This window comes from Heloderma suspectum, chromosome 14, assembly GCF_057233095.1.
Source record: "Heloderma suspectum isolate Gila_16-S chromosome 14, 16-S_ref, whole genome shotgun sequence".
Taxonomy (NCBI): Eukaryota; Metazoa; Chordata; class Lepidosauria; order Squamata; family Helodermatidae; genus Heloderma; species Heloderma suspectum.
Window position 1 is genome coordinate 20047845 of NC_139471.1, and position 21391 is coordinate 20069235.

At 44.8% G+C, this 21391-nt stretch overlaps 1 protein-coding gene across 5 annotated transcripts in view; it reads left to right on the top strand.

Annotated features, from left to right (window-relative positions):
* Positions 1–21391, top strand: part of ENG (endoglin) — a 90077-nt gene that overhangs the window by 23144 nt on the left and 45542 nt on the right. For all 5 annotated transcript variants that reach the window (XM_084821211.1, XM_084821212.1, XM_084821213.1 and 2 more), the window contains exon 3: positions 14728–14874. In XM_084821211.1, coding sequence (XP_084677337.1) covers positions 14728–14874 — 147 coding nt within the window. The remainder of the gene's footprint in view (positions 1–14727; positions 14875–21391) is intronic.

The following is a 21391-nucleotide window of genomic DNA, read 5'->3' on the forward strand; positions in this document are numbered from 1 at the left end:
ATCTTTTCTGCGCCAGGTTAAGAACTACCTCTTTTCCCAGGCATTTTGCAGCACATGATGAGTTTTAATCAGTCCTGGATGTGTCTTTTGTTATGACTGAAATGAAGGTGACATTTTTCAGTTCTGTCAGCTGAGAATATGACTGCACAAAATCGTTCTGATTTCAGAGTTCTTACTGCAGTCAGCAATGTTTTCATCAACTATGATGCAGTTAATTTAGGAAGGGCTCCCCACACCCCCATAGTCTGATGGTTTTGACAGTGCAGCAATTAGCATTCTGTATTCTTACCGTGTCTGTATTCACATTATCCCATTGAATCAAATCACTTCTTCATTCAATCTGACAATGACTGAGGACTTTCTGCCATCTAAACATGCATAGGATTGCAACCTTAATGTTTTGAACATTTCCTCCCCAATTAACTTCTATTTTGAATCTACAAAGACTACCAGACACATGATGCAGTGCAACCTCGAATGACATTCCTTGGTCTCCCCAGTTTGCTTTAGCACTCCACAGCCTGCCAGCCCCTCTAGGACATCCATAGAGCCATTAAGACTGCAATCCTATACTTACCTAGGAGTAAGTCCCATTAAACTCGATGGGACCTACTTCTGATGAGACATGCATAAGATTGCACTGTAAGCCACTGTTATCCAGAGTGGCTGTGACAGCTGCTGCCTGCACAGGCCCGCTGTGACATCAAAGCAGATCAGCCAATGGCATCAAGAGAGGCAAGATCAGAAGTTAAAGGATAAGGAGTGGCTTGCAAGGCCGCAAAGGAAGGTTTGACAACACTCTTTATCAGACCATCTTTGGCTGTTCCATTTTAACGGTAGTTCCGTAGCTGTGTGTCTTTGTGTCTTAGTGTGATAATACGGCCTCAGTTTGGCTGTTGATCCGATGTTGCTGGAGTCTTCCAAGATAAGTTGCTCGTGTTTTTAAAGCCCCACCCATGGGACTCCAAGATGACACTTGCTACCATATCATCCCACAAGTTCTGTATAAATTAGATCCAGTAAAAGCATTCACTTTTTCTGGTTGACATCTCTTAGGGCTGATCCACAGGTATATGTACTATCTCATCATTTGAATTTCTCCTTGATGTCTCATAGCTGACTGCTATGCGATTTTCTCGTGTTCTAGAGGGCAGGACTAGATCAGATGGATAGAAGTTAGAAGGAAGCAAATTTTGGCTAAACGTTAGAAGAAACATCCTAACAGTGAGAGCAGTTCAGCACTGGAATAGATGGTGGGTTCTCCTTTGCTTGAGGGATTGAAGAAGCAGACATTGGGTAGGCATCTGTCAAGGATTTGTCAAGGGGGTTGGATGATGGTCTTGTAGGCCCCTTCCAACCTTACTATTCTATGATTCTATGATCTGTGGAGTCTCCAAAGTGTGCCTGTGGGTGCCAGTGAGCCCACAGACACCTCTCTTGGGGCCTGCCAGGCTCCCTGACTCTTCTGATTCTAATTTTATTTTTTAAGACATTTTTAATTAACAAGGTTTTTTAAAGTGGGATGCTGGCTTGCTGCGAAGGGAGGTACTGCCCTCCAGCCCCATCTTTATCTGGATTCATAAGAGTGGTTTGTGTTTTACAGCTCAGATGCCACCTCTGCCTTGTACCTAGGTTCTTGGGCAAGTTACTTTTCTTCTAGTTTCACCAGTTTAGCATCTGTAAAATGAGTAACAGGCCATGCCCATCATGGCAGCCATTTTCTGAATGGGCAAGGTGCCACATGGCAACTATTTTGTGAGAGCGCCCATGACGCTGTCTCAAAATTCCACTGATCCAAAAAGATTGGGGATCCCAAAATAGCTGCATTCTGCATCACAGAGCCTGGATGGACTAGATGATCTCAAAGCTACCTTCCAACTCTGTGACTCTATACCACTGATATCCCCACCCCACTACATCTAAGATATCTATCTATCTATCTATCTATCTATCTATCTATCTAATTCAAAATCGGGAATTAGTTGGTCATCCTTTTTTTAATGCCTTCCCGTTGACCGATTCTCATAAAACATACTTCACTGGAAAGCTTTGGAAACACATAGATTCCACGAATAACAGTGAGTTTCACTATAATTCAAAGCTGGGAGTTTATTTATGTCCATAAAGCTTTTGTTTTTAAGAATTAGGCTATCTTCTATAACAATGTACTATAAAGTTTTATTTTTAATATCAAAAAATGTCAAGTATAAAATTAATTGCAAAATGGAGGAAAATGAAATATGAACACACACAAAAGTCTCTGTACACCTTTGTAAACACAGGTGCAGGCCAAAGTACTAGGATATGCCAGTAAAATACAGTAATATACATGGTAAACAAATCATGAAGAGATTAAGAGACACCTGCAGTTAACCCAGTCAAAGCTCAGAAAGGAAGTCTCTAGCTATTAAATTTAACAAAATAACATGTAATAGTCTCTGTACACCTTTAGTTAGGTTAAACCTTTCATTATATTTGATTTTTTGCCATAAACTGTGTTTGCAGGGAACCAGCTTGTTTATGGGTATTTGATCCCAAGCCTTTCTTCATTTTAGAAATCAAGCATTGTATACATGTTCATGCACTTTCAGTTTTCTAGTTGGAGGGCAAACGTTTGCCTAGTTCATGGCTAAGGAGAGATTTGAACCCAGCAAACTAAAAGTTGCACCCCAGCTTTTAATCGAAGTGCTCTTGTTCGGGGCGGTAGTCGGTCTGGAACAGGAACATTATTGTACTTTTTGTGGGTTGAGGGTAGGGATGGATGAATCCCTCAGGTTGCCTTTCCCCTGCATTCAAATTTTTAAAATCTCAAGTTCTTTCCATTCTGTATATGAAGAGATTTGTGAGTTTTTGTAAATTCTTATAAAAAAACACAGACCAAAACAAAATTCTCATCCATCTGCACCAGCCAAATTCAAAGCCCTGGATGGATGAATCTGTCCATTTTGCTTTCTCCCACGGTGGTGGTGGTGGTGGTAGTAGTAGTAGTATATCAAGTTCTTGCCAATGAAAATGAATGAAATCTCATTTGTGAAGAATGTTGTGAATTTTTGTAAGTTCTTAAAAAAAAAAAAAACCTTAACCAAAGAAATTCTCAACATCCCTAGTTCAGGGGTCATAGAGAAATGCTCAGGAGAGGGAAAGGAAAAAGAAAACCTTCTTTCTTTCCCATCCTCTTGAAACCTTCCCTGCAGTGATATATAGTTCCCCAAATATGAGCACTTCATTGCTTGCTATAGAGTGGAAGAAGGAGATTTCTGGAAAACGGGGGAAAGAGCAAAGATGTCGTTTTTTCTGGAACACAGGAAGCTGCTTTATACAGAATCACGCCATTTGCCCATCTAGTTCTGTATTGTCCACACTGCCTAGAAGATTTCCCAACACTACCTGGAGATGCCCAGGACTGAATGTGGGGCCTTTTAGATGCAAAACATGTGCTTCGCCACTGAACTATTGTCCTCCATCTAACCCCAAAGTAAGATTCTAGTTCTTATGGTTCTGAATAAAAGGCTGAATTAAACAGGAACATAGGAACCTGCCCTATACAAACTCAGACCACTGAGGTATTTAGCTCAGTGTTGTCCACATTATCTGATGGAGGCCCTCTAGGGTTTCAGAAAGGTTTTTTTCCCAGCCCTACCTGGAAATGCCAGGGATTGAACCTGGAACCTTCTGCACGCAAAGCAGGGATCCTCTCACTGAGCAATGGGCCCTTCTCCCCTTCTGAAATCTCATATAGTGCAAGGAAAGGAATATTTTCCTCCTGACTCTTGCTGTCCACCTCCAAGATACAATACGCTGTTAGGAGCTTTAACAAGGCCAATTACCTTCCAGTCCATTTCTTCCCCCAGCTGACACCTTCAACCCATGGGGGCTGTTCACACAACACTGTGTGAACTGTGGGTTAGCATGTTGTCTGAACCCAGGACATTTTCCACAGGATGGCTTGTTAACCATGCAGTGTGGCTCTTTAACCACCCTGAACAATGTAACAACAAACCATGGGTTCTCAAAGTGGCTTGTCCAAGAAAAATAAGCCACACTGCATGGTTAACAAGCCACCCTGCAGAAAACGTTCAGACAGCAAACAACCCACGGTTCAACAACAACCCACACTCAACCACTGAGTGTGGGTTAGCATGTTGTGCAAACCCAGTCATTGTGTATGACCTAGGAGCCAAGAATGCAGAAAATTTTCAGCCCAGCTGTTTTCAGCAACTGGGAGGGGGGGAAGAAATATGCACACATACTGCAAAGCCCAAGAAATTCCCAGGGAAGTTTGGCTTATCTTATTTTAGATGAGATGGGCACTTTCCCCCGCTCCTTTTTCACTTAAAAAAACCCTCACCAAATTTTGTAGCAATGGCAAAGCACTCCGCACCCTCCTGCCATGTTTCTTGGGCCAGAATGCCCCTGGGGAACTATATTGTCATCACAGTGTTTAAAATCCTGGTTTAAAGCCTTAAATGGTTTGGGGCCAAATTACATGAAGGACTGCCTTCACCTTTATCAGCCTGCCCACACTTTAAGATCAGCAAGAGAGTCCCTTCTCACTTGCCCATCTTGTGAGGGCACTTAGGTGGGTGACCACACGAGAGAGGGTCCTTTCTGCAGTGGCCCCACACCTCTGGAATAAGTTGTCATCGGGGGTCCACCAGGCCCCGTCATTGCAGGCTTTGAAGAAGGCCCTGAAGACATACTCCTTTTCTCTGGCCTTCCCCTGATTATGTTTTATCACACTGGGTTATAGCTGCAATTGTGTTGTAAGATCTGTCTTATGCCGGTGTTTATTGTTTTGTGGAACTGTTGCTGCTTTTATCCCATCCTCATTTTTATTATGCATTTTATTATGCGCATTTTAATGTTGTACATTGCCTTGGGAGGGCACCTGCCCTGAAAGGTGGCCTATAAATATTTTAAATAAATGCATTGTTGCCAGTGGGCGCTTCCCTTGAAAATGGCAAATAGAAAGACTTTACAAGGCGAGAACCTCCACCACCACCATCACAATCACCCATGGGTCGCATGGCTGCTCAGGCCTCCTTTTTGGCTATTTATATTTTTTAAAAACATGCATGGTAATTCACGGAATTATTGCTGGGTTTAGTTTGGCCCTGACACTCCACATTCTGGGGTTCCTGATGGCCGCTAAACATGCTTGGGCCTCTTTGGGCAGAGTTTTTTTTAAATCCCCTTAGGGTTTATTTTTTAAAGGCTTTATACATATGCAAACGTTGAGGCTCAGCCAAGCGTGTTGATACCGCCCCCCCTTGGTTCTCAGCGATTTTACCTCAATTTCTGTCCACACAGGGCACTACGTTTGCTATTAGCGGGAATGATGATGATTCAATAATCCAAACCTCTAAAAAGAGATTAAGAGGCCATAACGGTGCACATTGCAGCTATTATCTTTTAACAAGATGGCTGCAAATATTTGCATCCAGTGTCACAGACCTCCAAAGTACCACTTGCGGAAAGAGGAGCTGGGTCCCTCAGCTCCCTAGCTTTGTGCTCCGCAGAAATAACTATAAATTGCAAAGAGACAAGCAAGAGCGCGCAGGGTTTTTGGTTTCCTCTTAAGCTTTGTTTCTAAGGCCTGGGTGTGATGTTTATACTCTTTATTGTGTGCAGTGGGAGGGAGACAGGGTGGCTAGGCCGTACGTCCTCCTTTGCTGTACTTTGCTTTCGACTGGATCTTTAGATAGATTGGGAGAGACCTTTCCGCTGGTGCATACAGAGCAATAGCTCTTCAGACGTGTAGGGCTGAACCATCATTCTGGTTTGCTTGTTCCTTGTGGACAGCAACGTTTTCTTGCCTTACAACCAACCACATAGGAGGAAACTGCCACCTTCCAAATTACAGAGTCTTTTGCTGCTGTTATCCCAGGGGTGGGCATGTTGTAGCCCTCCAGATGTTCTGCCCTACAACTCCCATCACCCCTCACTATTGGCTATGCAGGCTAGGGCTCACAGGCCAGACATCTGGAGGGCCACAGGTTGCCCACTTCTGTGCTGTTCAATGAAGCTATGTGTATGCATGAGGGAGAACTGAACACACACTGTTGGGGGTTTCTTTGAAATTTTCTCTGCAGCCACTTGCACTGCTGAAGAGGCAAGCTTCTTTTTAGTTAAGGGTTGCTTCTTCAGCATTAGATTCAACTTCGAAAACACGCATCCCTCTGGCTCTTCATACTGTATTATTTTCATTATACACCTGGGTACCACACAAAAGAGAAGCGTGGTCTGCTCATAATGCCCTGACTACCATTTCAGAACAACTGATTGATATAGTGTACTCTGGGTGTGTGTTTTGTTTTGTTTTGAAAGCAGGGTATAAATCAATATATAATACCAATCGCGGAGGCAGGGAATTTGGGAAAGGCATCATTAATTGGGGAGAGGGATTGGAAGTGATGATTGTAGGGTGCTAAAATGACATTAAAGTGCCCCACTGTGAGGATTGGCACACAGTGCTTTTGTTCTTAATTCTTTTTCTCACTTCTGAAGAGACATGGAGCCAAAAGAGATGCAAATCAAGAAACATCTGAAATGGCTCCTGTTTTGTTTTTTAACTGTAATGTAAGCACCTGGGGCCAGGGGGCTCTGAATTTGATCCAAGTACTTAGAGAGGATCATGAGAGTAACCCATTCCCCCACAGGACATCCTCTCACTACAAATTACTACTCCCCCAAGCTGATTTTGTCCCCATAGGGGAAAATATGAAAATATGAGGGAAAGGAGCGGAGGAGCAGGGTGATTTTTCTCAGGAAAATGGTTCCCCCCGCAAAATTTAAACCCCAAAAGAACGAAGACAGCTGCACAGATCTGGTAGCGTTCTCAACCAATTTCAAAAAAAGGCTGTTTTATTACAGGAAAAAATCTGTAATAACAACTAAAAAACATGCACACGTGATCAACACAGACCGAAAAACAATGCCAATTACTATACATTGCATTCAAATACATTAACTGTTGAACACACAGTAAGATACTGCTATAAACCACGCACAACCTAAACAACTGGAAATATTTAAACATGACCTTTTGGGGTATAAAGGGCCACCCTGCCTTCCACACCACTGCTCTGGTAAAACTATGCATTAAAGTAAAAACATACGCAAAATTTTTTAAAGACGCATGTCTGACAAATACTTTGGCCCTCAACTCTTGAGCCACAGGTTGGCATTGGACCTCTTTTGACCCACAGGCCTTGTGTATCGTACACTAGTTTGGCCATTAGACATCTCTTTGGTCCTTAGTTTGGTCCCTCAGGGCTCACATGTTTCGTGCTTAGTTTGGCCTTCAGCCTCACTTTGGCCCTCAAACGTTGTTTGGTCATGAGCATCACTTTACCTCAGGTTTTGTTTGGCTCTCAGGTCTGTCTTTGGCCTTCAGGCCATGTGCAGCCCTCAGGCCTCCTATGTTTCAGCCTTCAGGCCTTATGACCCTCAGGACTCACATCTTTCACACTTTGTTTGGCCCTCAGCCTTTCTCTGACCCTCAGGCTTTGGCCTTCAAGCCTCATCTGTTTGTTTGTTTGTTTATTACATTTATATCCCGCCTTTTTTCCTCCTCAAGGAACCCAAGGCAGCGTACGTAATCCTCCTCCTCCTCCATTTTATCCTCACAACAACAACCCTGTGAGGTAGGTTGGGCTGAGAGTGTGTGACTGGCCCAAAGTCACCCAGTGAGCTTCCATGGCCGAGTGGGGACTAGAACCCGGATCTCCCGGCTCCCAGTCCAACACTCTTGCCACTACTCCACACTGGCTCTCATCTGTTACCTGCTTAGTTTGGCCCTCAGGCCTCCTATGTTTCACACTTAGTTTGATCTTCAGGCCTTGTTTAGCCCGCCCGGCCTCATGCGTTTCATGCTTAGTTTGGCCTTCAGGCCACTTTACCCTCAGGCTTTTCTGGGGCCTCAGGCCTCCTGTTTTTCATGCTTAGTTTGGCCTTCAGGCCTCGTTTGGCCCTCCTGGCCTCATGCGTTTCATGCTCAGTTTGGCCTTCAGGCCACTTTACCCTCAGGCTTTTCTGGGGCCTCAGGCCTCCTGTTTTTCATGCTTAGTTTGGCCTTCAGGCCTCGTTTGGCCCTCCTGGCCTCATGCGTTTCATGCTCAGTTTGGCCTTCAGGCCACTTTATCCTCAGGCTTTTCTGGGGCCTCAGGCCTCCTGTTTTTCATGCTTAGTTTGGCCTTCAGGCCTCGTTTGGCCCTCCTGGCCTCATGCGTTTCATGCTTAGTTTGGCCTTCAGGCCACTTTACCCTCAGGCTTTTCTGGGGCCTCAGGCCTCCTGTTTTTCATGCTTAGTTTGGCCTTCAGGCCTCGTTTGGCCCTCCTGGCCTCATGCGTTTCATGCTTAGTTTGGCCTTCCGGCCACTTTACCCTCAGGCTTTTTTGGGGCCTCAGGCCTCCTGTTTTTCATGCTTAGTTTGGCCTTCAGGCCTCGTTTGGCCCTCCTGGCCTCATGCGTTTCATGCTCAGTTTGGCCTTCAGGCCACTTTACCCTCAGGCTTTTCTGGGGCCTCAGGCCTCCTGTTTTTCATGCTTAGTTTGGCCTTCAGGCCTCGTTTGGCCCTCCTGGCCTCATGCGTTTCATGCTCAGTTTGGCCTTCAGGCCACTTTACCCTCAGGCTTTTCTGGGGCCTCAGGCCTCCTGTTTTTCATGCTTAGTTTGGCCTTCAGGCCTCGTTTGGCCCTCCTGGCCTCATGCGTTTCATGCTCAGTTTGGCCTTCAGGCCACTTTACCCTCAGGCTTTTCTGGGGCCTCAGGCCTCCTGTTTTTCATGCTTAGTTTGGCCTTCAGGCCTCGTTTGGCCCTCCTGGCCTCATGCGTTTCATGCTCAGTTTGGCCTTCAGGCCACTTTATCCTCAGGCTTTTCTGGGGCCTCAGGCCTCCTGTTTTTCATGCTTAGTTTGGCCTTCAGGCCTCGTTTGGCCCTCCTGGCCTCATGCGTTTCATGCTTAGTTTGGCCTTCAGGCCACTTTACCCTCAGGCTTTTCTGGGGCCTCAGGCCTCCTGTTTTTCATGCTTAGTTTGGCCTTCAGGCCTCGTTTGGCCCTCCTGGCCTCATGCGTTTCATGCTTAGTTTGGCCTTCAGGCCACTTTATCCTCAGGCTTTTTTGGGGCCTCAGGCCTCCTGTTTTTCATGCTTAGTTTGGCCTTCAGGCCTCGTCTGGCCCTCCTGGCCTCATGCGTTTCATGCTTAGTTTGATCCTCAGACCTTATTTGTTTTTGGTCTGGCCCTCAGTCGTCACATCTCTTCACTTTTAGTTTGACCCTCAGTCCTCATACTCAGGGAGGTGATCAATCTGTGTTTGTACCACAGAGTCTGTACCGGTTCAGACTGCAGAGGCAGGTACGCATGGTTGAATGATCCTCCATTAAAAAGTGGAGGATCATCACTGCAAATAGCAAACTAGAGAGAAGAGTTCCAGGCTAGAGTTCCTCTTCCTGACATGCTAGTTTTCTATGTGTAGCGAAATCTCCACACTACCAGTTGTGGGGAGCATTCCATCGTGTGAGCCCCTACCTACAGTCTGAAACGGTACAGTGCAGACACAGGTTGACTACCTCGAGGAGATGGAAGCCTTAGTTACAGCCCCGTGTATTCCAATTTCCACCTTTCTTGAGTGTGAATATATATCGGCAAAAGCACGCTGTGTTCTGTACAGTGGCGCTATCTGCCAGAAGGCTTGCAAACTGCATTAAGCAAGGTAAGGTATGGTGAAGCGAGATGTCAGGGGCTGAGCACTGGATCATGGGGCTGAGTGACAAGTCAGGCATTGGTGGGAGAACCAGTCAAATGAGCTTAGAGGGTTTGGAGCCAGGATATCTAACCTGACTGGTCTTTAAGAGCAGCACCGATACCACTGCCCCGGGCTTCGTCCTCCTAAAATAAAGCAAGTGCTGCTGACAGGGCCTTTTTAGTTGCAGCACGCTTGGAGCCAGGATATTAACCTGGAGCCAGTTTGGTTTGGAGCCTAGATATCTAACCTGACTGGTCTTTAAGAGCAGCACCAATAGCCCTGCTCTGGGCCTCATCCACCTGGTCTTTAAGAGCAGCACCGATAGCCCTGCCCTGGGCCTCATCCACCTAAAATCAAGTGCTGCTGACAGGGCCTTTTTAGTTGCAGCACCCTTGGAGCCAGGATATCTAACCTGGAGCCAGTTTGATTTGGAGCCAGGATATCTAACCTGACTGGTCTTTAAGAGCAGCACCGATAGCCCTGCCCTGGGCCTCATCCACCTAAAATAAAGCAAGTGCTGCTGACAGGGCCTTTTTAGTTGCAGCACCCTTCTATAGACAGGGCCTTTACAACTGTGGCTCCCTCCCCATTTAGAATGTCCTTGCCTGGGAGGTTCACCTGATGCTGTAAACACAATTATTTGTTTGCCCAGCTCTTCTAGGGCTAAACCAGATGTGATGCTAAACCAGGAAATACACCTGGGTGGTTTTTTCCTCCATTAACAGCAGATGTGGTATATGTGTGATTTTCATGGGGACCACAGGGTTTAACCCTTCCTTCCCCATCCAGGGTCCTGCCAAAAATTTCTATGTGGCTTGCTGGGTGATGAGTTGGAGATGTTGCTTGCAGAGCAGAAGGTGGCTGTACCTTTTGCAGGGAAGGGAGCCATTGCGTAGAGCACATGCTTTGCGTGCAGAAGGCAAAGTTTGGTCCCTAGAATCACCAATTAAATGATCTCAGGTTGACCCTTCTCTGCTCTGGAGAGCTGCTGCCAGTTAGACAATACTGGGCTAGATGGATGGATCAAAGGTCAGTAATGCAGCTAGGTAATTTTAGACCCTTCGCATTTTCTCTTAATGCGAAGAGAAACCTCTCTGGAAAAGACCCTGATGCTGGGGAAGACTGAAGGCAAAAGGAGAAGGGGACGGCAGAGGATGAGATGGCTAGATAGCATCACTGATGCAATGAATATGGGACTTGAGCACCCTCCGGGAGAGAGCGCAGGACAGAAAGGCCTGGCGTGCTATGGTCCATGGGGTCACGAAGAGTCAGACACGACTGAATGACTGAACAACAACAGTTTTAGACCCTAGACTTAAGGGCCTTACTGGGGTGGGGGTGGGGTTGTCTGGCTTTAGATGGCCATTTTGTATTACTTCTGACAACTAACATGTCTCTTTTCCCTCCCCTCTTCTTCTACATTCCTCATACGTTAGAACAAAAGCAAGACAAAAAAAACAAAACCCTGTTTGCCAAGCCTGATTTAAAAAAAATACTCTGAGCATCGGTAGTTTTGCATTTTAAAGTCACTTAATCATAGCACTCCTGTGACTATGGGAATAAAATGGGGTTTGCTTCTACTCAGGAATAAAACGGGCATCTATAACTATGTACATGCCCATCTAGCTGCACTCTGACTATAAAATGTCTTTTTAAAATAAGAAGAAATGATGCTGAGGAAAGCAGCATCAGTCTTGGTGGGCCTCAGGATTCCCATTCTGAACCAAGGACTTATGCCAAGCCTGTTTGCTGCTAGCCCCTTCAGCTCTCTGGATGGCTGTTTGCCACCACCTGGGACTTTGGCCTGGACGTTCAGCCTTAGCTACACCTCTGCCAATGGTCCGTCTCCATAGATGGCAGCTCCTTGTCTTCCTGTATAGATGGTTCTAAAGGACATTGCCCACAGTGGTTCTGGTCCAGGATTTATAACCATGAGGACTGGAATCTTACATTATTTTTACATGGAGGCAGCTTCGTATGTCTGTATCTAGAAGCCAGGCCAACTGAAGCCCCCCTTCAGAAGTTCCCTTCTAGATGTTCTGAGAACATGAGGGGGCCTGCGCATGCTGTCCTCACCCCAACCTCTCAGCCCCCACCATCCAGACCTTTGCACATGGGTCTGGATCCTATGCACGTTCAGCTGAACATGTGTAGGCTCTTCCATGCCATCGGGCTTGGTGGATAGGGCTGGCACAAAGGCCGCAGGGTGTAGCTGGACAGGCCGGGGATGTTTGGGGAGGGGCCCGCGAGTGTGGCAGCATTCCCCCCTCCACGCATTCTTGGAACATATAGACCAGCCTTCCCTTCCAAATGTGTGGGACTGCAGCTCCCATAATCCCCCAGTCAGCAACCTGTTGCCCTCCAGATGTGTTGGGCTACAACTACTATTATGGGGGTTGTAGCCCAGGACATCTGGAGGGCAACAGATTATTGAAGGCTGGTGTAGAAGGTAACTTTTGAAGGGGGCTTGAGACAGATTGTATTTTCCGACGTTCATATTTCCCACATTCCTGTCCCTCAGCAGCCGGATGGGCCACTGGCCTCCGTAGGCAGAGATGACAAGTCCGGAAACGGCCCAGGCCTTGATGCCTAGGAAATTGTATCCATCCTATTCTGTTGGTAAATACGATGGAGGCAAGATTCCCCTGCCGTGTTTACTCACGAAGGAGACGGCGAGGGAAAAGAGGGGGTTGCTGCAGGAGCCGGCCTCTGATGTCACGACTGTGGCATTCAGACAACTGGCTCCTAGCCCCAAGCCAGCGACGGGGAGGGCAGGCTGGGGAGGGCGACCCGTCTCCAGCCCGAAAAGAATTACTGGAAGCCGGTTTCTATAAGCAGATCCCCGTGCTGGAGGGGGCAGAAGAAAGCCTGCCGCCGTGGTGGAGGGGAGAAACAATGGCTTCTGAAAAGGCACCGGGATAAAAATAGAAGCAAGGCCCCGCCGACGCAGGCCTGTGGGGACTCGAGGAGTCCGACAGCACACACACACCGCCGCCCTGCAAAAGTCATATTTACGTATTAGCTCATGCCATTGCTATGGAGCCGAATGTGTTTGAAGAGAGTGCCGTGTTACGGAGAGACCACTTGGCCCTTTCTCTGTGTGTTTTTGTTTTGATTTTTGCCAGCCCCTGAAACAGCTGAGGGAACTGTTTTGCTAACACCGGCAGACTCAAAGGCTACAGGCTGCATCAGGATATGCAGTTTTTTCTGTACCTGCCTTCCTCAAACCAGTGTCCTTCACTTGGTTTGGACTACAGTTCCCATCAGCCCCAGCCAGCATGGCCAATAGTCAGGGTTGTTGGGACTTGTAGCCAGTGGTGTAGTGGTAAACTTTAAAGTGCAGGTGCTCATCATGACAGTCATAACCCCAAGGAGAGGCCAAAAATGCAGTCAGCTGTGTTGATCCATATCAACAGTTTTCCTCTCCAACAGGAGCAGGGCTTTTGTAAAGCTCATGGGTCTGAATTGCCTATTCAAGACCAAGCCACCCCATAATACTTGCATTACAGCAGGGAACAATATATTGTTGCTGGGAGAATTAATTTGCCCCCAGATCATATGCAGAGTACAGCTTCAGCTCAGATGGAACAAGGAATTGTGAGGGAGGTGGCAGATGACATCAGAGTCCCTGCTAATAAAAAAGTGCCAGTGCTGCAAGCCCACTTCTGCCTACAGGTTGCTTGACAGAATTCTCCCCCATGTGCCAAAAATCCCTTCCCAAGTAGAAAACTAGCAGGTCGGGCAGGGTGCGGGGTAGTCTAGAACACCTCTTCCTGACATACTAGCTTTCTGTGTGCTTCTACTCCTGCTTGTATCTATTTTGGGTGCAATCCTATGCATGTTTAGGCAGAAAAAAGGCACACAATTCCCAGCATGCCCCAGCCAGCATGGCTGGCTGGGGCATGCTGGGAGTTGTAAGCCTTTTTTTTCTGTCTAAACATGCGTAGGATTGTACCTTATATTGATTTGGGGGCCACTTTATTAAAAAAATTTGGTTATTTGGACTGTTGATTTTAATTTTTTTGGTAGGCCATCTTTATTCATTTATTTACTTTTAAATACCGCCTTATCTGCTAAAAAGTCATCAAGGTGGTGTACAACAATTTAAAACAATAAAACCTTAAACCGGTATCAACAAGAACATTAAAAACAGTAAAACCATTAAAATATAAAAACTACTTTAAATAGCTAAATTGAAAAGATTCATGGCCTTTCTAAAGGCCAAGAGAGTGGGGGCCAATCATAGTTTTTGAGGGAGCATATTCCATATGTGGGAGCAACACAGGAGAATATATTGACTGATATTTAATTTAGGTGAAGGGGTCGGGAGAAATAAACAAATATGTTTTCAAAAGCATAAGATTTATTGTAAATTGTTGTTGTTTTAACAGGCTGCTTTCTTGCTTGCTTCCTTCCTTTCTTATATTATTAATTGCCTAAAGCCTGTGACACTGGTAAAACCATTCAGTGAAATTAATTGGAAATATGATTTTTACATTGAAGGGTGGGATACATATTTGTACATAAAAATAAGCAAATAAACTCACAGCAGCCTCCCTAAATAAATCACAGCAGCCTCCCTAGCTAGGAGAAAGAACAGTGACAATCCCAATGACAATTTGATGGTGGTTTGAGGGTTGGGGGATACGCAATTGTTCCCAAACAGATTGGATTGGTTCCAGACTTAACGTACTTAGAGGAGACCCATTGAAACTAATGGGATTTAAATCAGTCATGGTAACTGGAACTAGCCAAAGGGCTTCTCTAATTAAGACATCTGGATCCTGTGCAACCAATGAGTAACAGCCACACCTTTCTTGCACTGTAAATGGATTGTGTGGAAAGGCCCATTACATCTCTTTACCCCTGTCTTGTGTATCTCGGTGATTATATTCTTTGTTGCTCCAAACCATAGACCTGAATGTCTTGCCTGTATTCTCAGAAACTTAATGGATTTCCTTATCCATTTTCCTCTAGTTTTCCAGTGTCCAGTTCAATGTGAATATGTCGGAACCAAAAGGAAACCAGAAGACGGTGTTCGTGGTGAACTATAATGTTTTCACTGTTTTGTCCGTAAATATGGAGTATTGCTACCAGGATCATTGTGACGTTACTTTCATCACTGTGAGTACCTGGCCTGTTATCTTCTCCTGCAGATATGTGAGCAGAATATATGATGAGACATACAGGGGATGTGGGGGAGAGAGCGAATAGGCTTTAGATTCCAGAACAACAGACAACTTCATTGAATCCTGAGGCTGTTTGTTTATTTATTTGAGCAAATTTATAACCTGCTTAAATCTACAGATTTCAAAGTGGTATACACAAATCACAAACAAAAACCCTAAAAATATAAAAACAGTACATTGATAGGGATGGGAGAACCAGCCATTTTCAAGCTTGCCTAAATTCTTCAAAAATCACTTCAAAGCTTGTTTTGGATTGTTCAAATGGGGAAAGTGCCCATTCCAAATGGGAAAAGTGTGCATTTCTATGTGCATTTTTCAGAAGTGCACACTTTCCCCCCATAGACGAAAGTGTGACACTGTGTATTTTTTGGGAAATGTGCATTTCAAAGTCTTGTTTTTTAAAAATATGTGTTTATCGAACATGGTCACAAATTTGAAAATTTGTGAACTTTTCTTGAAAGAAGTGCTTCTGTTTGTATTTCGGATTGTGAACAGGACATGATTTATCAACAAAAACAAAATTCTCATACACATCGAATCAGTATGCTGTACCTACATATCCATAATAATAAAATGCATGATAAGCTAAATTACACCAGGAAGGCTTGCATAAATAGATGCACCTTCAACATGTGCCTAAAACCAAGAATTGTCAGTGCATGTCTAATCTTAGGGGGGAAATTATTTCACATAGTGTGTGCCACCACACTAAATACCCTGCTCCAAACAACCGCAGGAGCGTGTGGCACACTCAGGAGGGTCTACCAGATGACCTCAAGGATCAAACAGGTCTATAGAGGAGAAGGTGGATGTCTCAGCTAACCGAGTTCCCAGTTGTTTAGGGCTTTATATAGTAGGAACAAAGCCTGAAAGCAGGCTTGATAGCAAACAGGCAGCCGGGACAGTTCCTTCAGCATATGTTTAATACATGGCTGGTAGGACACCCCACTCTGCAGCCTAGCCAAAGCATTATGCATGAGCTACAGTGTCTGGACCAGCCTTGAGGGAAGCTACACCTTCCAATAGATTGTGGATCAGCAGGATAAGACTCAGCCAGGACAGAACAGTTGTCTCCAGCTTGGCCTCTTGGAAAAATGTATTTATTTATTTATTTGATTTATATCCTGCCTTTCTACCAAGGAAGTGGCACTCAAGGCAGTTGTTCTCTTGGCTGTAAAAGCATTTGGACTATGAATTCACTTACAATTAATGCCTTTGGGATTTGAGACAGTGCTGCTATAATTAGGAATGGACATATCGCTCTATTTCCACTCTGTGTCACTTTCACATGTGTTCCCCCATAACTGTATTCCATCCTGTTTCCACATTAAGTTGCAGATTTTTTAAAAGAATCGGCATGAAAATTCACAGAAATACATTTTCAAATATGTACGTATTTGAACATATTTTTTCTCAAAATACACATTTCTAAATCTGTCTTCTCATAAAACATGCATTTTCAAATGTGTTTTCTCATAAAATACACATTTCTAAATGGTTTTCTCTCAAAATACACATTTTGATACATTCTTTTGAGCCGCGAACTGTACCTCAACCTTTGGAGAAATGTGAAAACCAATGGATATGGTTTTGATCCTCCAAGAAGAGCAGGTCAGGCCATTTCATTTCAGATTTTGCAAAGACAGGAGTTAAAGCCAAACCATAGGGACTAACATGCCGATCTTCATCACTCATAATCACTTTTAATTTGTATGCCGCTTTTCCATACCATGTGTCCAAAGCAGCTCACAACACAAGTACACTAATACAAAAGCAAGAATGCCTGTCAATACGTCAGTTGCAATAATACACCATTACCACAACAACCCAAACAATTCATTTCAGTAATACTAACATAACATTTCAAATTAATTGCAAAATGAGCCATTAAGACACAGTATCAATTTCTATTAATCAGTACTGCATAAGTCAAAGAACAGATACGTCAGGTATTCCAATGTATTGAAACATTAACAAACACATAACCAATAACCACTTCCCCAAAAAATGTCAAATGCGGCAAACAGCAACCAGATTTCTTATATACTGCAGCCACTGATCTCTCCCATGCCCCATTCTTTCATTCTGGTGCAGTTCTTAGACCTCCAGCAGAGACAAGGGGGTGATGTTTAATCTCTTCCCCTGTACTCTGGATGGTCCTACATCCTGGGAGAACAGGGTGGGGGAAAGCATGGGAAAACTGCAAGGTGCTGAAAAGATGGGAACACAGGGCTTTCCTAGGAAGAGCATTTTCAAGCTCTGGGGCCACCATGGAGAAAGCCCCGCCTTACATAGCCACCTTCCAAACTTCTGATTGAGAGGGCCCATACAGAAGGGCTTCCAAAGATGATCTAAGAGTACAGGTAGGTATACATAGAAGAATGCATTCCATCAGGTACTGTTGAGGCCCCAAGCCATGTAGACCTTTATAGGTCAAAACTAGAGCTTTGAACTGGGCTCAGAAACGAACTGCAAGCCAGTGAAGGCGAGATAGCATAGGACTCGCATAATATGTTCATAACATATTCTAGAAGAAGCAGCCTGTTGGGGTTGTATTACATGAATTTACGTGTCATACAGTTAGGAAGGAAAACTCCTTCTGCATGGTGCAAATTGTATGGAATGAAATTTGGCACGTCAGTCCTGTATTTATAATATGTGGAGTCCTCCTTTTCATCGACTCTCTTTCTTTCCCCTTTCCTCATTATTTAAATCTTCCATTCCTTGTCTCTTCTTGTCTGGGACTCAACACCCAACAGCTGGAGCCATCTGGAATAACAGTGAATTTGGCTCCATATGCCAGATAAGTTCTGACCCTCTTTTTCATTCTCCACAGCTGGAAGAAATCTCCTACATTCCAGTCTCAGGCTGCACTTACTTAGGGATAATAACAAACTGCAGGAACTGGAGTGAGAGTAACCATGGCGTGGGTGGGTTTGGGCCAGTCAAGGGGGGAAATTGACAGCTCTTAAGGGAGAGGAAGATATACAGATTCTAGACTGACGGTGAAGAAGGCCGATTGATCTTCCACGGTAGCAAGGGATTCTCAGCAAAATATGCAATCTATTGTTATTCTGAGGTCTACTAAACACGTTGTATTGTTTTGATCTGCACTTCAGACGCTTTAAGTGTACACATAAAAAATGTGAAGTGTGAACAAGACAAACATGTGTGCAAACGTGCGTATCACACAAATATGCTTGTCAGAGAGCTGCGATTGGCTGCAGCTTCTTCTTGGCCAGTGCATGAAATGGACGGTGATGCTTCCTCATCCCAATTTAAGAAGGAAATTTAGCATTTGTATAGTTCAAAGTGCTTCACATGCATTATCTAGTTGCAGTCATTACAAAGGCCCTGTGAGACAAGCTGGTGTTATTATTCTCCATATTGCAGATAGGATGGACTGAGGCTGAGGGAAAGAAACTTTCCTAAGGCCACCTAGTGAGTTTGTGGCAGAGGAAAGAGATTTGAACAAGGGACTTCCTGGATTGCAGCTCCCTCTCTTAGCTGCTCTGCTATACCAGTTTTCCTGCTGATGTTGGAGTTCTGAATTATGTGGCCCTGCTCCAAAATAGAACCAAGTTCTTAGGAATTTTCCATTGTTCTGTTTTTATTTCTAGATTATACAGAGCACTTCACAGGTCCTGTTTGCCACAGCTTTGAGTTCCTTCACTTAAAAAAATTGTGGGTCTTTCCTTCTCTCCCCCCTTCCCCCCCCCATACTATTCCTGATAACATTACTAAAACATCACAAGAAAGCAAACTTGATATGATTGTGTACATACAATTCTATCAAGAGACTTTTTATGTAGGGTCTGGGTGATGCACAGTAACACATGTCACATCAGTAAAACACAGCGTTGGGAAAGATGCTTGAAACCCTGGGGAGCCACAGCCAGTCAGATACCGGGTTAGGTAGACAAATAGTCTGACCACAAGATGGCCGTCAACTTGGATGGCTTTAAAAGGGAATTAGACAAATTCATGGAGGATAAGGCTACTTATTTCTTTATTTGATTTATACGTCGCTTTTCCATCCCAAAAATGGTGCTCAAGACAGCTAATAATAATAAGAGCCAATATTTTTCAAATAAAACACTTGTCTAGAACAATAATAAAACAAATACGTTAAAACCCAATTTAAAAAACACAACAATAAAAGAATAAAAACAACACCCAACCCAACAGATCAGCTTACATACCAAAGGCTTGCTTGAATAAAAACATCTTTGCCTGCCGGCAGAATGACAGCAGAGAGGAAGCCAACCTAGCTTTCCTTGGCAGGCTGTTCCACAGCCTGGGGAGCAGCCACCAAGAAGGCCCTCTCTCATGACTCCGTGGTGGTACCAAGAGAAGGGCCTCCCCTGAAGATCTTAAAACCTGGGCAGGTTCATATGGGAGAAGACTACAATGGCTACTAGTCATGATGGCTATAGATTACCTCCTGTATCAGCGACAATATGTGTCTGAATACCAGATGCTGGAGAACACAAGTAGGGAAGGGTGCTATAACTGCGCTCATGTCCTGCTTGTGGACTTCCCATTGTGGCATCAGTTTGGCCGCCGTGTGTACAGAGCACTGGGCTAGAGAGGCCTTTAGTCAGAACCAGCAGGGCTGCTCTTATGTTCTTATTAAGAACATAATAAGTATGTTCTTAATAAGGTAGCTTCCTGTGTTTGTCCCCTCACACACCAAGGAAGAGGGAAGGGATGGAGGCTGAAGCTCGGCAGCGCTCAGTCTTGAAATGTCAAAACTGGGTTTGGTGTTACATCTAAAATGTAGTGCTCCAGATGTCCTAATTTGGTCAGCAGATGGAATTATTACACAACACAGGTGCTCTCAGCAGATTAGGGAGATTTTGAAAGCAGGTCCTTTAAGGGTCCTATGGGAATAGGCAATCCTATGGGAATAGTCAGCCTCCTCCGAACTCAGAGGTGGCTGACTATCCAGTGCATGGCGGGCGGAGCACGGAGGGGATCTTCTCCATGCTCTGGCCGCCCTACATTTGTGGCTAGATGGCCAATTTCAGCTGTCTAGCCAGGGCACCTCAAAGCGAGACAGGGAGGCCAGATGGCGCATAGGAAGCATTGTACCGGCGTTACTGCAGTCCCCTCCCCACCCCCAGGAATGCCCCCATTTGGGCCACTCCATGCTGCTCTTCTGAGCGCGGAGCTGGGGATGACCTGAGATGCCTATGAGGTGGCATGGGCTTGGGCAGGGAGTCGGATTTCTGGGAACGGAGCTTGGAGCGCTGACTCTGAGCTTGCTTCCCATAAACCGCAAAATCCTATAGCAGTCTAGATGCTCTCTAGCGGCCATAGGATTGTGCCCTAACTACGTTTAGTCTTGTATTGTTCTTACGGGTCTTTCCTGAAAAAAACCAGGTGGGTTTCCAATTCCTAATGTATTGTTTTCCACTCACACTGTTCCTGTTTACCAGGGACAGTCCCTGTTTGGGTTTTTTTTTTTAAAAAAAATCTGATGAGGGAGGGCACCTTCCTGTGAGTCACTGGCATTGTCATCTTTCAGACATTTTGGACTTTGATGTAAAATCGTTTAGGTGCTGTTCTAGTAAGAGTTATCACTGCTGTTTCATTGAATTTTAACGTATTGTGATTGTAAGGATGTTTATGTTTTTACTTTATGGCTGCTTTGGTATTTTGTGTTGCTGGAAGAAGGGCTGGATATAGAAATATTGAATGAATGAATGCATGCATGCATTTCAGGGATCAGCTCCCTCTCCAGGGCCCCTAGAAGTTTAATTTGCTTTAGTGTGAAAAGTATGCTTCTTTTCTTACACATCCATCTAATTACACATACACATAAAACATGCAGTGTGCACAGGCAGGATAAATTAAAACAGCATACAGAAAGCAGAGTAAAACTCCCCAATGTGTTAGTGGGAGGAAGAGGGCACGAATCATTGGAACAATAATTGGGGGTATCCCCAAGCATGCCCCTGTTTTAGTGGTGGGGAACATGTGACCCTCCAGATGTTGTTGGACTGCAACTTCCACCATCCAATGGTATGTGGAACTGCAGTCCAACAACATCTGGAGAGCCCCATGTTTCCTATCCCTGCCCTATTTTCACCAGTGAAATGTTGGAGGATATGTAATATGCACAAGGATCAAACCCATTGATAATTATCTTCCTTGTTGTTTTCATAATGTTAATGCTCTGAAAATATTTTATCACTATTTGACCGGTCATGGAGTCATAAACCTCTTCAGACGTAATGGTGGCATCTGACAGCAAATCGTGGGTTAATTAACCCATGAATTATGGGGACGTGTGCCGGGCCCGAGTCACACGCAAGCTGTTTTCTGTTTGCATTAACAACCCTTGAATGCTGCATTTGAGGGTTGTTACCGTGATGTCTGAACAGGGCCACTTGGGGTTGTTCGTGGGTTAAACAACCCCAAGTTAACCCAAGAACAAGCCATGGGTG